This window comes from Pezoporus wallicus, unplaced genomic scaffold, assembly GCF_028554395.1.
Source record: "Pezoporus wallicus isolate ANWC-B61680 ecotype Strahan unplaced genomic scaffold, APGP_CSIRO_Pwel_v1 contig_7073, whole genome shotgun sequence".
NCBI classification, from domain to species: Eukaryota; Metazoa; Chordata; class Aves; order Psittaciformes; family Psittacidae; genus Pezoporus; species Pezoporus wallicus.
Genome location: NW_026641326.1, coordinates 4,772,983 through 4,786,641, shown reverse-complemented (window position 1 = coordinate 4,786,641; position 13,659 = coordinate 4,772,983). Strand labels below are relative to the sequence as shown.

Sequence of the window (13,659 nt, the reverse complement as noted above, 5' to 3'; positions counted from 1 at the left end):
TATGCCACTTCCTTCTGTACAATGTTCCTCCTGCAGCTTTCATTTGACAGCTCTGTTTTTAATAGAGGATAAGCATGAAATGCCACCTGAATCTGAAGACATATTTCTAATCTCATACCACATTTATTTTGCTACTTAGAGAGCTCACTATCTTGAACAGAGGAAAAAGCATTTTTCACATATTAAGTTCACATGTACAGTAGGTTTCTAGAGTTGTCATTAATTCAAACTCATACTCAGTTAGGTACCTTGTAGTAAAAGACAAATACACATAAACCCCATTACTTGAATAGTAGTCTTGGTTCAATTATTTATCATGGTGATTGCAATAAATATGCAAGGTAGCTCAGTTCAGGGAACAGTCCCATTTTTGTTAGGCATTGAATAAAAGTGCTATAATATCAACATGCTTACCTGGATTTTAAGATATAGCCTGAAGTATTGGTTGAAACAAAGAAGTAAATTAGATGGCAACAGAATAAGAAAGAAAATGTTAACTGTGAAATAATTGTTTCAAGGTAATTTGTTCCACTCATCTCATAAGGTCATTATAACATTTTCCATGTAGTGTGTTTTTGTTGGTTTGTTTTGTTTCTTTTTCTATTGTAAGACAAGATAAAACTTAGTTTCACAGTGATGCTGTGAAATTGAAACATTTTCCTGTATGCTTGTGTTTGCCAATGTAAATGACAACCTTCGATTTGTCTGTCTTCTTTTTTATGTGGGAAAGGATGCAAATGACTGTCATTGCTAAAGAAAAAGTAGTCTGCTTCTTGAATATGGGACGTGGTTGCTCTTAAGAACTGGAGGATTAAGACAGGATGGGAGCTATGGGTTTGACTGCTGCTGTGGACAAACAGCACCCAACTTCATGTGACAAGTTCCCCATAGTAACTCTGGGATATGTCTTGGTGGGGGTATGAAACATAAGAAATTGTTTGATACTTAGCCTGTTTTGATTATTGTATATTGGCATTAGAGTTCAAGCTATTAGTGAGCTAAGTGCTCATCAGAGGGAATGTTTCACCAGCACAGTGTTAACTGAAAATACTTAATGCCATTGACAAAGTCTATTTTCTGGCAAACAGGTCCTCTAGCGGCTAAGTGACATCAACTGCATTGTATTGAGATGTGCACTGCCTGAGGCAGGCCAGAAATAACATGTAATTTATTTCAGGTTTGCATGTCTGACAGCAGACCTCTGGCTGTGCTGCACCAGAAGAGGGGGAGTTGCAAAAAGGTCTCTGCAGACCTACCTTGCTCTCTGCAGGAAGGTGCAAACCCGTGTTGAGGTTCTTAGTAAACTCAACCTCATAAGGAAAACTGTCCATTCAGAAAGGACTCTTCTCTGTCTTCCTTATTAGTAAGGCTTTTGCTTTCTTTCCTTTCTTTCAATTTCAGCTTTCTCCAAACCCTTTGCCTTGCAAAGACTTAAACTAGTTTTCAGGAGCTAGCTTTGGTCTTCCTCATGGTTATGAAATAATGATAGATAAAAGCAAACATAGAAAGCCATAGGAAGGAAGTGACATTAATGATTGTGCAAAGAAGCACTGTCCAGAAGAGCTGTTTATATACCCCAAGAGGTGGTGCACCAAGCCAGTGTGATTCCCTATCGGCTGGGAGAGAGCAGTGATGGCAAACCAAAGTGCTTCCAGAAATCTGAATTGAGGATAACATTTTCAACAAAAATATAAAACCACTGAGTAATGTGATATGCTGAACAATCACCAGAGCCTTCTTTCTCCCAAGGATATTCCTGGTTTTCCCCACCTCCTCTCTCTCCTCCCCCTTTTAATTTTTAATATCTCTTTTGTGCCTTTGAGGGTATTACTTTTCTTTGGGTCTTTTTCCAGCACCATTTCTGGTCTACCCTGGTACCTTGGGGACTGTAGATTCTGTAGACCTTTTCTTGTGGCCATCTATTCTGTCTTCTTTCTAAAGTTTCTAGTTTCTAAAAAATAAGCAATTTAATCTCCAGATCTTGAAATAATTCTCTATGCAGGAAGAGTGGCTTGTAAAGATGTTTCAGAAAAAGTGGGAAAATAATGAATCAAAACTTTTCTTTCCATTTGATCACCTCTTGGGAAGCAAGCTTTTAGAGAAATTTGAGGTAAAACATTATTAAATGAGATACTAGCGATATACCATTTGATCAGCTTTACTAAAAGAGAGTCTGTGAACTGCTCTGACCTCTAATATCTCCTTTGTATAACCCCTGTGACATGAGATTTGCTATGAGAAATGGAACAAGATTAATAAGTAATACATTTGCTGGTGTCTGAAATAGCGACACAAGGCTGGCTTTAGACACATGTTTTATTAATGAGGTTTGAAAACAATTGCTTTCTCCCAGCAACAGACAGCTCAGACCTTTCCACTGAAAGGAAAGGATTGGAGGCAATATTTAGGGTTTTTTGGCTGTTGCTGCTGTTCCCCTACCCTGGGGCATTAGCAGAATACAGTCACCACATGTAACACTGTGAAAAAGATTGTGGAATTAAATGGAGAGCAAGCTTAAAATAATTTTTCCCACACAACATCCTTGTCTCTAAATTGGAGAGACATCAATTTGATAGGTGGACCACCCGGTGGATAAAGAACTGGCTGGATGGCCGCACACAAAGAGTTGTGGTCAATGGCTCAATGTCCAGCTGGAGACCAGCAATGACCCTCAGGGATCTGTGTTAGGACTGATCTTGTTCAACATCTTTGTTGCTGACATGGACAGTGGGATTGAGTGCGCCCTCAGCAAGTTTGCCGATGACACCAAGCTGTGTGGTTCAGTTGATACCCTGGAGGGAAGGAATGCCATCCGGAGGGACCTTGACACGCTTGTGAGGTGGGCTGATGCCAACCTCATGAAGTTTAACCATGACAAGCGCAAAGTCCTACACCTGGGTCAGAGCAATCCCAGGCACAGCTACAGGTTGGGCAGAGAAGAGATTCAGAGCAGCCCTGAGGAGAAGGACTTGGGGGTGTTGGTTGATGAGAAAATGACCATGAGCTGGCTCCAGTGTGTGCTTGCAGCCCAGAAAGCCAACCGTATCCTGGGCTGCATCAAAAGGAGCGTGACCAGCAGGTTGAAGGAGGTGATCCTGCCCCTCTACTCTGCTCTTGTGAGACCTCACTTGGAGTATTGTGTGCAGTTCTGGTGTCCTCAACATAAAAAGGACATGGAACTGTTGGAACAAGTCCAGAGGAGGCCACGAGGATGATCAGGGGACTGGAGCACCTCCCGTATGAAGACAGGCTGAGGAAGTTGGGGCTGTTCAGCCTGGAGAAGAGAAGGCTGCGTGAAGACCTCATAGCAGCCTTCCAGTATCTGAAGGGGGCCTATAGGGATGCTAGGGAGGGACTCTTCATTAGAGACTGTAGTGATAGGACGAGGGGTAACGGGTTAAAACTTAAACAGGGGAAGTTTAGGTTGGATATGAGGAAGTTCTTTACTGTGAGGGTGGTGAGGCACTGGAATGGGTTGCCCAGGGAAGTTGTGAATGCTCCATCCCTGGCAGTGTTCAAGACCAGGTTGAATGAGTCCTTGGGTGACATGATTTAGTGTGAGGTGTCCCTACCCATGGCAGGGGGGTTGGAACAAGACGATCTTGAGGTCCTTTCCAATCCTCAATCTTTTATGATTCTAAATTTTAAGTAGCTTAAGACAGCATGCATGCTATATGTCAATGAGCTGAAATGTGCACCATTTAAAGTACAGGTCACCGTTTTGCACACTGTACAAGGAAAAAAGTGTTGTTACTCTGTTAATGTTGCAAAATATCAGTGTGGCAATTGGGACTACAATGTTTTTAGGACTCAGATGCTATAGACAATAGAAAGCCTGGGTTTTGGCAACATTTCTTCTGCTCCTATTGTAACTACTTGCAATGCAGCAAAGAAAGCACTGTCTTAAAAACACCAGGAAACACCTTTATTAAGTTATAATTGTACTTATCTTTCTTGACCTTTAATTTTCTGAAAGTTATTCTTGTTCCTGAGAGCTAGCAGCCGTCATATGTCTGGTTTTGTTATTAATATTTACCAGGAAAGGCTTTTTAATAATAAGCACTGCTGAAGCAAGCTAAATCTTTTGAAAAAAATCACCGATGATACTTTAATTACCCAATAAATTGCACTTCATGTGCAGAATTAATTGGAATATAATGTTCTAATAAATATGAGCTTCCCAACTTACATGCAGATTGAAGCTTTGCTGTCCTGCTCAGAATTGTTCCAAATGAATTTGTGGTCAAACACTGGTATGTTCCAATATCCTGTTTTTTATGTGGGTTATTGATTGCTAAGCTGCCTCCAACCAACCTGTAGTGATAACTCATGGTAAGATCAATATCTGTGCCATTTTGCTTCCACCTTTGAGGGGAAAAAAAATCAAATTACGCTTACAATTTACAGAGCCTATTCATATTTATCTTATATAGTGTGCTGTAGCATAACTGTAATGATAAAAATGTAGTTAAATATCACAAAATTACATCATTTTTTACACAAGACTGCTTCTTATATCAATCTTAATAATACCAATAGTTCTGTTCTTTGAAAAATCTTTACTGCCTTTATGCTAATCACCAGTGCTCACACAAATGTCTACAAAAAGTAATTATAACTTATTCATACAAACTAAGTTGTCCATCTGTTTGAAAGCATTGTATATGCCTCAACTACAGCTACCTTATTTTTTATAATATAAATGGTACCTGAATGTACTTCATGGTGCTTGCAATGATGCCATAAATTTGGTTACAAAAATGATTTGGAGTTACAGATCATGAAGGATTACACTTCAGAGGACAGACAAGAGAAGTTTTTGTGCAGCAAGCTTGAAACTCATAATTTAATGAGTGCTACGAGTTTAAAACGTGATTTGTTCCTGTTAGTACAGTAAGTAGGAAATGAATTGTCTGCAACATTACAAATCTATTTACAAATGTCAAAATTAAGCTTATATTTCAAAGAAAAAAAAATTATGCTTTAAGAAGGGAAATTTTGTGGCTTTACTGTTAGTCACTGAATTTTCATTTTCCATAGAAAGTCTGATGGAACAATAAAGTACCTCACTGATGTCTGCAAGTTTTTGTTTGTTAATACCACACTAATACCACACTTAAGGTTGCCGGCATCCTAAAACTATATAACCACATATTTTCTTTTCCTAATTTTATACCACAACCAGTTCTTCTGTCTGTATCACTTCTGTTGGCTTATGTAGGCATGGTGTACCCCTTTGTAGGATGCAAAGACCACACAGGAACTGCTAATGGCTCACTTTGAGTTTGCAGAATGCTTTAGGGCAGTCCTTCAAACAAGGGCAATAGTCTCCTTGTTAATTACCTGAAATCGCAGCATAAAAAAAAAAATCTATTTGTTATTTGCAGAGATGAACTTACTGATAGTGATGGTAGTTTCCACAGTTAACAAATTGAAGCAAACTTCCATCATAACTTTATTCCTGGAAGATGTGACCTGGATGCACAGCACAATTCCTTACTTTGGTTGCCCACAGACCTTTCTCTACAAGATCAGACTGCACAGGCAGTTGTTCTTCTGGAGAAAGGTTTTAATCTGTGCTGTGAAATACATTTGTGTTCCAAAGCAAATCTTGACTAGTATGTACAGAAGAAACAAAGATACTGACTTTTCATTTGTTGTTTTTAAAGAGAAATAATGACTGATTAAAATATAAAATCAATTTAATCTTGTGAACAAATTCTGGCACTGTTAAATTTATCTAGCTCTGCCTATCACAGCCTTCTTTATTAATGCATTAAAAAATTAGATGCAACACTGGAACATCAGTAATTGCAGCTGATTTTTGACCTTTATCTACCTTTACTCTCTTCCTTTTTTTTGTTTTCGCTTTAGTTGATATAGGTTTATGCTGCTGCTCTAGGGTTTTTTGGCTTTCTTCCTTTTCAAACATGAGCAAAATCTTAGCTGGTGCTCATCCATGAGCTTGTTCTATGAAGCAGTTATCTGTATCAGTGTTAGGATTTTGCCTTATTTTGTGATTTGCATAGGGTACATGCTGTCTAAACCTTTCAGTTTTCTAATATAGGATATTCTGGTATTTAGTTTGCCAGTTCTCTTTAATTTCTGAATCAATCACTGAAATAACTGCTGTCATCATTACATGGTTCCCAATTAAGGTCTATAATTGTTTTTCAAAACAAATGCAAAGATGTTGGCTTAGTTGCTGCAAATGAATTCTTCACAGTATCCCCATAATCATTCTAATCACCGTGGTACAGTGATTATTAAACTTTGCATATAGATCAGAGGTTCATCTCCTGGTGTGGGCTTTTTCCTAATTAATATGTTTACATCACTGAAGGAAGCGAATTAACAAATTCATGTGGTAGACAACGATTTAACCGCTTTGTGTTCTGCAGTACACTAATACACAGAAATCTTTGTTAAAAAACTTAACTTAGGCCTGTTTTGTTTTTTTTTTGTGAACTTCATGCAGAGATTGGCAAATGCTTTTCCTCCATTACAGGAAATGCTGCCTGGACCAATTGTTTCAGAATGCGAACTTTTTAAAATATGCTATATTCTGGTTCTGAATTCATTAGTTCCTTAGGAATGTAATAAAGAGATGTCCAAACTTAAAAGAAAACTGTGGTTTATGAATTCATTAACCAAATTTTCATATACTATTATCTTCAGAATCTAACATTTTGTAAAACACCAGTTATAAGATATTCTCAGTAACTTCTTCATTAAGTTAAAGACTTTCAGAACATATATATGTGGGACCTCCCCTGCTTCCCACCATGATTTGAAGTTCTCAAGCAAGAGGTAGCCTACGCTCTCTTGTTCTCTTTTCTTAAGTTTTTATCAGTTTCTGCTATCATTGGAATATACCAAAATACCAGCATCTTTCCAATCCATTTGGTTATGTTAAATCTTTTATGCTGCCCTTACTGGGAACTTCCTTCTAAAGTACACTGCAGTCACATCACTGACATAAATAAATGTGTAATATATGCTTATTTCCCCTTATCTATACTACTTAATCAATACTTGTGATTTACTATTCAAATAGTCTCCACTTCCAAGCAAATAAAAACAGGGACAAGTAGAATTTATTAATGGACATGAATATGTGACTAAGGTAAATTTATAATGCAACCACTAATTATGCAATCTGTCTATAGGGAATTGTTGAAAAAATATAATGAATTTTTATCCTATTTTCACACTGAAAAAAATATTTAAAGATGTTAGAACACAGAAGCACATCAAACTTATAAAAATACTGAAATATTAGAGATTTTTTTCAGAATACAGGGTATTCTTAGGGTCTGTTTGAGAAATGTCACTATGCTTCATTATATACAAGTTGGTAGTTAAGATACAAACCCACAGGTTTCTCTGGTGTTCAGACTTCCTTTTCCTCTCTGAGTAGAACTTCTGTGCAATGTATGATCATGACAACATGATCTTGACACCTCTCCTTATACCCTGCCCCATGTTCAAGTAAATCCAGAAGAGCTGAGAAGGCAGAATCCTCAGCCTGGAGCCACCCCTTTAAAGAAAAAATACAGGCATGAGGCATTTGACTTGGAATCCAACACTTAAAGCAGGCTGAAAACAAGCTTCAGAGCAAGTTATTTTCAGGGAGATAAAACTGCTGCTTGGTCACCTATGATCTCTGATATTTTGGTAAGGAAAGGATGTAAACAAGATAAATATATTTTGGGGGTTACTGGAAATCATTCTATGATTTTATGCAATGATTGCAAATGACAAAATAGGTTTATAATAATTTCAGACTTTGTGGTCCTGTACCTCTCACTTTTATTTGTCTGTTGCAGTTATTTTCTGAGGTAGTTTGATATGGAATGAATTTGAATTTATTTATCTTATTTTACTGCATAATTCTAAGTTATGCTGAAATATTAAAATACTGTTATAGTGCAAACTGCTCATGCTGTCCTCAGATTTCTTATTTATTTGTTCAATTGACTGCTTCTGTAAAGATTGAGGGGGGGAAAAACTCCTCAATTTCAAACATGTCTGAAAATGCTGGGTTCTGTGATTATTTTGGATACTAAATGTAAGTTCAGGAAAAGTTGGAACTAAGCACCTGAGACCAAACAGGAAATGTCAAAATAGTGTAGAAAAGATTTGCTTGGCTCTAGGTGAATTCTTTTATTTGTTTTCCAGTGTGGTGGAAGGTTAGCTGTACTTAGTGACTTAATGAAAGAAAACTATGGAACTGCGATATGTTTGTGGATAGGCTGTAAACAGAAAGACAACTAAAATTCATTACTTTAGTTAGTTGATGGTAATCCCTCAATCAAGTATGACAGAAAAGCTTACATAGAAAAAATCGCAAATCTAATTTGAAACGTTATGTTTATTTACCACCATCACCACACAGAGAAACTGGTGAAATAATGTACCCGATACTATAAAAAATTTTGACTTTGTAGGAAAAGACATAATAGATAAAATGGTGTTCAGCAGGACATTTAGATAATTTTCCCAACACATGCACTGATTTTATAGATACAAGTCCATATTTTTGTTTCTATTATTAACTGATCTATGTGCTCCACTTCCAACAGTGTCCAACAGGAAATCACTGTCCCTCGTTTCTTATTACTTAGTCCTTATGTCTACTTCAGTTCTATACAGATCTTGCATTGTGATTGTTGTACACCCAGGATTTTGAAATGAAGTTGCAAAAAGCTACCGCTATTTGAGTCTCTAAGACTAATACAGTATAGAATAAAATTTTCAGAAAATCCTAAGCGTTTTTTTCTTTAAAGAAAAGTATTAATCAGCTTATTTATGTAAGAAATGCTAAATAAAAAATTAGTTTGTGTATAATTTTATTCCTGTTGTAGTGGTTCTGTATTTCTGGAGGGAAGAGAAACCTTGCAGTAGTCTTTGCTGTTCTTTTCCATCACTCAACAAAGCATATGATTCATATCTCATATTGTTCTTCGCTTATATAAAATAGTTGGAACTTTAAATGTACGGGTTCAATCCTTATCTGACAAAACTGGCATTAGCTCTAGTGAAATCAAAGCGCTGAAGATTCCTTTTGCTTTTCAAGTCATGGTGAAAAGGTCCCAGGTTGTAATAGCAGTGATAGTCTGATAACTTCTAATTTGACTTAAACGGTTCAGGAGCTATCCCCAGCTGCTGATCTCAGATTACCAGAGTAATTGAAGCTTTGCACAATGTCCTTATAGTGCAAAGGAAATAATGAATCTAATTAATGGATAGGTAGGCAAAAAGTAAAAAAGAAAGTATGAATATCAGCTATATGATGAGAGGAGACTTCAAAGGTCTACTGCCTGATGAAACCTTGTTGTCTCTATTATCCATGCGTGTGAGGAGTCCATGGGTGCAATACAAGAGCTAATAATTTTGACAGGTCTGAGGATGCTGCCTGTATATGTGCATATGGAGTAGGTGGATAAGTGAACTGGAAAAGACTTGAAATTCATGACATGAAACAGTAGATGTTCATGTTGAAAACAGGATGAACAAATAAGATAACAAATGGGTGAAGATTTCTAATCCTAGAAAGAAAAGTTACACTGTGAAAGGGAGATAAAGCATTCCTTTACTAGCACAAGAGTTGGAAACAATACATGAAGTGTAAAAGCCAAGTTGCTAACTAGTAGTGGTACTTTACAGAGGAAACTGTTGTGTGAGAAATTAAAAGCTATTGAATAAGTACTAAGTATTTGGTAAAACCACTTTCATTACTTGCATCAATGATTCTATTATTGCTGTTGCTGTTATTATTATTATTACTATTATTATTTTCCTAGGTAATTATTTACCCCATTCTTTTCTAAAGAAAGCACACTGTCATTTTTTCCCAGATTTCCAGCTTTTCCTCTTACTAGACTTAGGTTTCCACATCCTTGATGCAGCAACCTGTTTTGAATTAGTCAACAGTGATTGAATAAACACACGGTCCTATGTACCAAGGTTTCAAGTGCATCCAAAGAGTATCTTAAACTAGATATCAGAGTTTTGCCTTGCTGTTTCTCTAAATAAACACTATAAATATATATCTGAAATGTTAGAAATAGAAATGGGCAAGGATGTTGCTCTTTCCTTTTCTTTCCAAGCATTTATTAATGTATGGAAAGTTTTATCAAATGCAGATGCACAGCATTTCATTTTTTACAGTTTTTCACAGCTGTTTTGTGGAATCAGAAGTAATTTCGTATGTTTTAAAATAATCTGAGGACAATTTTCAATGATGTACTTCCTTCTCCTGTGTTAACTCTCTTAACAGTAGACTAGCAAAAATATTTTTCTTTCATTCCTCAAATTTACTATGCCTATTTGTACTCTAGCTGTAAGTGCTCAACACATGTTGAGGTACGCATGATGGTGTTCTACTGATTAAAACACAGATTTACAGTGAGACACTGCTCTTCCAAATTTGACTTCACCTGTAGTATGGGAGTGGGTATCCTTTAGCTGTACAGTACAGTAGGATTTCTGCATTTGCTGAGGCCACAGAGTAAGTGATATCATATGGCTCTTGGATAAAAATAAGACCATGAAGGGTTTCTTCCTCTGTGAAAGAAAAACAATAATTTAAGTTTAGACAACTTTAACATGTCCTTACACATAAAAGTGTCCTTTGCTTTTGGTCAAAAGTTAAGGTCTGCTGTTATATTCAGCAGAGAATGCACATCCAGACTTTTGGCTATTAAGGAGGAAATATTTCAAGCCTGATTGATAATAAAATTGCATATCCTAGGTGGTGTTGATTTATTGTGCATGTGCCAGTGAAGACTAACTTCTTTGCATATTTCCTATGGAAGCTATAAGACAGTCTATTAAATCTCCCCCATCTACCTCATATCTGTGCTCTAGATGGCGACTCAAAACAGGAAAGGATAAAGTTGTGGCTTTCTGTGTTTGGCACTCCTACCTCCCTGCTCGCCTGGTGGATGTGTCTGCCTCATATCACCCTTCAGAAGACAGGGAGCTCATTGACTGCAGCCAAACTCCAGCAACACAGTTTTTGCTACAGTCCATGGCAGTGCATACCATGGGAGATGGAGAGGAGGGACCCCAGCAGACCAGCAAACGGCTTCTGGATTGCAAGGTACATTATGGTTTCAGGGTTTGGTTTGGGTTTTGGGGGTTTTCTTGTTTGGTTGGTTGTTTTCTCTTGTTTGGTCACTTTTAAAACAAAAGTAACATCAAACAAAGGTTGATTACATATAATATTCAGAAGTATCCTCCCATTGACCCACAGAGTCTAATTGTAGCATGTAAACACAGAGGAACAAGAGACGTGGACTGGGGTGATACACATTTGCTTCCTCAAAATCTCAGAGGCTCCTGCAAGAAAAACTTTTATGGAGATTAAGTGACTTTTTTCACAGCTATAACTGAATCTAGTGACAGGGCAAATAAATGATGCCAGATCCCTGAATAAAGCTTTTCTCCACTTCTTGGATATCTTACATCAGTCCAAGAAATTCAGAGTTTGCAGTAAAGTTGCATAGCTGGGAAGAAGAAATATTAACCCAAAAACCTAATTGCTCTACAATTGTATTCTGGAAGCAACATAAATGTTGGCAGTGATTTTATCCACCTATTTTGTCTGCTTGTTGGTAATGAGAGAGGGAAGGTGGTACCATCTAATTCCCAAAGGCCACTGCTTCACCACTTTGTGTTATCACTTCTGTCCCCAGGTTCCCAAATGTAGTTCTCCAAGTGCTCTATAGCTCTGTAACTCTAGAAAATTTTCTCAGCTGCTACAAATAGGTCTTGCTCTACTGACACCAGCAGAGTCTCCTGCATCCCCAAAGATGATAAGCTGTCCTGATGCATTAACTCAGTGTGAACCCCCAGGCAGTTCCCCAAGCTTTACCCCAGCCAGGTCAGCACTAGCTACTGGCACCCTGTCAACCCAAACACCTGCAGGGCTATAAGCAACTGCAGACTGCATGTCAAAAATCAGATCTGTATCTGCTACCAGCTGTATGCATATTCATCTCCCTTTGTACTTTTCCACCACTCCAGTCTATGATGTCCTCTACACTTTAAGAAAGCCAGATCAGCGCTGTTGTCAGCTTGCATCATTTTGTGGCGCTTGCTGTTATTCTAAGAGCCCTAATCCTGGAATTGTATGAAAATTTTGTTCTGAAGTAATAATAATGTAATATTTAATTATATCTTTTTATTTATTTTGTTTAATTATTTTTTATTTATTTTATGTCTGAAATAGTTTTCACTAAACCAGAAAAGTTGACAACCCCATCTTTCTAGGAGAAAAATTGCTTTTTACTGGTGAATATAGTCTTTCTTGCTTCAGTGGAGATAAAGCAAAGAACATTCGGCAAAACTAGAGAGTGATGAACAAAGGAAAATGCTTTATATTTCAGTTTTTTGACCAGAAGCTTTTTAAGGATGGCATCTGATAATGATAATGTTTTTCACATATCTGAATCAAGGTGTCCATTCCTGTGTGTTTTTAGCCCAATTTGCACTGTATATCCTTTGAAAACTCAGAACGTCAGCCCAGCTGTGAGTGTGTTTTCATGAGCAGTAACTGTGAGAAATAGCCTTCAAGAGAACTGGAATAAAATTCAAAGTAGCACTCAAAAAAGATTGATTTGTTTTATACTACAATAGCTGTTTGGGTAGACACATCTCATTTTAAGAATATCTCGTTATAAAGGAGATAGCATTGGCACACTAGGAAGCAAAAATACATCCTCTCAATTTAGGAAATCAAGTCAGGCCACTAAAACAGCTGAGATGAGCTAGTGGTCTGAAGACAAAATATTAAACTTGGCTGAATGTTATATGTGGTGTTATAAGTGACACAACAGACTATAAAATGCAGTAAATCACATAAAAAGTATCACTTTTCACAACTCTTTCATTCTGTTAAACTCTACAGACTATATGTGTTGCTCAACTACATTCAAAACATGATATGGCCTTGCTGTTTAATTTTGGTCGGATTACTCAAGTACCTAAAGATAAGTGTGTGTTTTGGTCCTTACATTTGTCTAGAGCTTCAATTCATATTTTTCTGGTCTTTATATTGTGGTTCTTCCAAGGGTCTCTAGCCATAGAGCAAGATGCTCTAGTAAAAATAACTTGTATCTTGCAGTCCTTTCTATCAGAAAATTTACACCTCTCCCAAAACGGACTTAAAACCCTGTATTATTTTTCTTTTATTTCATGCTTTTGGAATCAAATGACTGTAAAGTTAAACCAGTTCTATTTCTATTTCTCACAATAGTCTATCATCTTGTTGTGGAGAGTAGGGAAGAAGGCAATTTGCTGAGCAAACCATGTGGGGTGGCTGGCTATAGTTAAATAATCTTTATTCCTTTTCCTGTTACTCTTCTATTTTTAATCCCTTGACAATTTTTAAGACTTCTTATTTTGCTGTTTCTACAATTGATCCTTTGACTTGTCTTTGGTAGAATTTTTTTCCCCTTCTGGTTTAATTTACTTATCCTGTTAGTCATTCTTGCTACCTTTCCAGAGCCACCAGTGAAAATGTTTTCTAAAGCACCCAAATGCCCTAGGGATCATTTTTTAAATCAGTGTAGCTGGGTGGGACTGAAATTAACAATGGAAAGCTGCCTGATGTATATAAAAATCCCTGCTTTAGCTGAGAAAAATGAAAAT

At 37.0% G+C, this 13,659-nt stretch overlaps 1 protein-coding gene across 1 annotated transcript in view; it reads right to left on the bottom strand.

The window, feature by feature from the left end:
- LOC130606516 (contactin-6-like) overlaps nucleotides 1-13,659 on the bottom strand; it is a 146,727-nt gene that overhangs the window by 81,823 nt on the left and 51,245 nt on the right. The window contains 2 exon segments of the mRNA XM_057422950.1: nucleotides 4,190-4,314; nucleotides 10,443-10,569. Coding sequence (XP_057278933.1) covers nucleotides 4,190-4,314; nucleotides 10,443-10,569 — 252 coding nt within the window.